The 2,747-nt window shown below is 45.2% G+C and overlaps 1 protein-coding gene across 1 annotated transcript in view; it reads right to left on the bottom strand.

Moving 5' to 3' along the window:
• Positions 1-2,747, bottom strand: part of SARC_01752 (hypothetical protein) — an 11,165-nt gene that overhangs the window by 7,349 nt on the left and 1,069 nt on the right. The window contains exons 2-4 of the mRNA XM_014304520.1: positions 2,084-2,237; positions 1,300-1,468; positions 596-693 (exon numbers count right to left, since the gene is read on the bottom strand). Coding sequence (XP_014159995.1) covers positions 596-693; positions 1,300-1,468; positions 2,084-2,237 — 421 coding nt within the window. The remainder of the gene's footprint in view (positions 1-595; positions 694-1,299; positions 1,469-2,083; positions 2,238-2,747) is intronic.

The raw sequence follows: 2,747 nt of genomic DNA, 5'->3' as shown, positions 1-2,747 counted from the left end.
CGTACGACGACCACCGTTACCGTCGTAACGAAGTAAGTAGTAGTAAGTAACGTAACTACTACACGACGACGGAGGAGGTACGTACTACGTACGTACGTACGTACGTAACTAATATATATATATATATATATATATATATATATATAAAATACCCTACCGGAATATACAACCACAGATTGGCTACGCCTTGGCTCAGAGTGCTTCAATAATGCTTACCGCATCCACTACACCTGTGTATTCCAGTACCAACGATCATAGGTCCATGGTACAAACTGGTGGTAGACTCAATCTAGGCTACCACGGTAGGCATTGTTGAGAGTAATCTGGATACTCAAAAGCATCAATCAATACGTTTGATACCTTATAGTCAATACAAGTATAGTTGTGCGCACTAGCATGTAAATCAACTCACATCAAACGATGCAGGACAGTGCCTGTGCGCTAACAATACACGCACCAACATACACCTCCGTTCTAGTTGAAACACAACCGGTAGCTATTGGCTATAAAGCATGCAGCTATATACTACATAACTCTCATTGCTAACTTTCCCATTGTAACTACGTACTATAACTCTCCCATTGTCACAACGTACTATAACATTCCCATGCAGGTGGCCCTTCGGCAGCCTCGGTCCAGTGATTGGGGTCAGTTGATCGTTCTCATAGTACTCCACCAGCGGCCTGTACGCATCTGTCGAGCGGGAAACAAAGTATCAGCATAAGTGCGACCCACGGATCTCATATACTATTGCAGTTGTACGAGTCGGTCATCGACATCTCCTTCCTATAAACCGGGATTAATATCTGCACCGGGCGAGTTGAGGAGGGTATCACGGTGACTACAAACTAAGCCTACTAGTATGAACGAGAGACATGGATGTACTTCTGAATCGACTGTCATCAATAACGAGATAGGTATAAGGTTTTTTCTGCATTTCGGCTTAGTAAACTGCATTAGAATGCATGCAGGCGTTGCTGGGCGTGTTGCGGGTTGACGGCGGCGCACTTACCACAACTATCACATACGTACGCACGAGGACTGTGGTACATCCAACAGACAGTCATTACAGCGCTTCTGAAGAGATGTGCATAGTACAATGTGATGCCCATACGTTGTTGAATGTGAAGAAAAACATTTTCGAGGTTAATCGGGTCGCCGAGGGCCTATTGCTTGATTCTGGCTGCGTATAGGTGCCTGTTACAACCAATAATCCTACATAGAAAGCCTGCCGCGTCCACAAGAACAACCCCGCACAAATGCAACATATGGTACGGTAGAACGTGTTCGCACACGCACCTTCAGCCAAGACTGGCAGGCTCAACAGCCGGCGTGCTTGTGCATGCAAGAATTCGATGTGTTTCGGCAGTGTCTGCAGAGCAGCCTCATCTACCAGCGGATGTTGGCGCTCGTAAACCACACCCACAGACACGGTGCGTGAATTGCGTTGCGAGGTATCGTCTGTGCGCTGTGATAGAAACGTGATTGGAAGAACGGGCATTACCACGGGGAAACTTGAAATACAGATAACTAGAAGTATAGTCCTGTTGTTGAGGTACAATTAGACACGATGGGAGAACTAGAAGTACTCATAACCAGAAGTATAGTCTTAGTATCGAGGTACAAATTGGGCACAACGAGATTGACGATTGTCAGTTTAAGGCTATGTTTCGCCGATGAGAGTGACACCAACTTTGAGTAAGGTGGGTTAAATAGGACGAAGTATGTCTGGGGATGTTTATTCACAAGGCAGATGGAGTTGACTAAAGTGCACCACACCATAAACAGGTGCAAATTAATGTGAAATTGGTCCCGTTTACAGCCAAATTTGATCTGGGCAGCGTAACATCTAGTAGGTAAATCATTAGCACCAAAGCGAGTATACACCCAGTCTCAGTAGTAAAATAGCTACAAGTAACCAGAAATAGAAATGTATGCACAGTTTTGGTATGTAAATGATCGATACAGAAAATCCGTCTTGCCTCAAGAGCCGGACTGGGTGCCATGTAAATAGAAGTGTACCAGTGATTTTATTAGTACCAGAAACAACCCAACTACAGGTGCAGGTGCACTCCATACCTACCACATTCCCGTACACAGCCAGGCCTAGCACAGGCAGCTTAAACACAACCACATCCGTGCTTTCCAACGTGTGTACACCAGAGGGTAGAGCGCTGAACTCCACACCGTCGATGTCTAGCACGTCCGAAGGATATTGCCAGGCTATTCGGTTGCCGCTAACGGTACGGAGGGGTTGCGGGATGACGTGAGATTGGTACAGTTCACTAACATGACACTACGCGGAAGGATATATAGCCTACGCATTGATGGATTGGGCAAGGCACCAAATTGTGAAAGTTGCGTTCTGTATACTCAGTACAAGTACAGGGTTTAGTACATACTGTACTGCGAGTTTCAGCAGGTGCGTGAAGCTCTTCCAAGATCTTGTCTAAAAGTAAGAAAGTATCGCACGAATCTGAACTACCTAGTGCAATTGATGCATAAGAGACTACGGTATATCCCGTCCAAGCCAATGGAAGTTGTCATTTATAACCACATCAGTATGAAAACACACACAGAAACGGAAACAGATACAGACAGGCACACATACATATTTACCCACACACACACAGACACACACACACGCACAGACACTGACACACGCACAGACACATACACACGAATACGCATATATATATATATATAAACGTGTACACACACACACGCACAAACACACATGCATACGC

Source organism: Sphaeroforma arctica, assembly GCF_001186125.1.
Source record: "Sphaeroforma arctica JP610 unplaced genomic scaffold supercont1.72, whole genome shotgun sequence".
In the NCBI taxonomy this organism is placed as follows: Eukaryota; class Ichthyosporea; order Ichthyophonida; genus Sphaeroforma; species Sphaeroforma arctica.
This window is presented reverse-complemented; position numbering and strand designations above follow the sequence as displayed.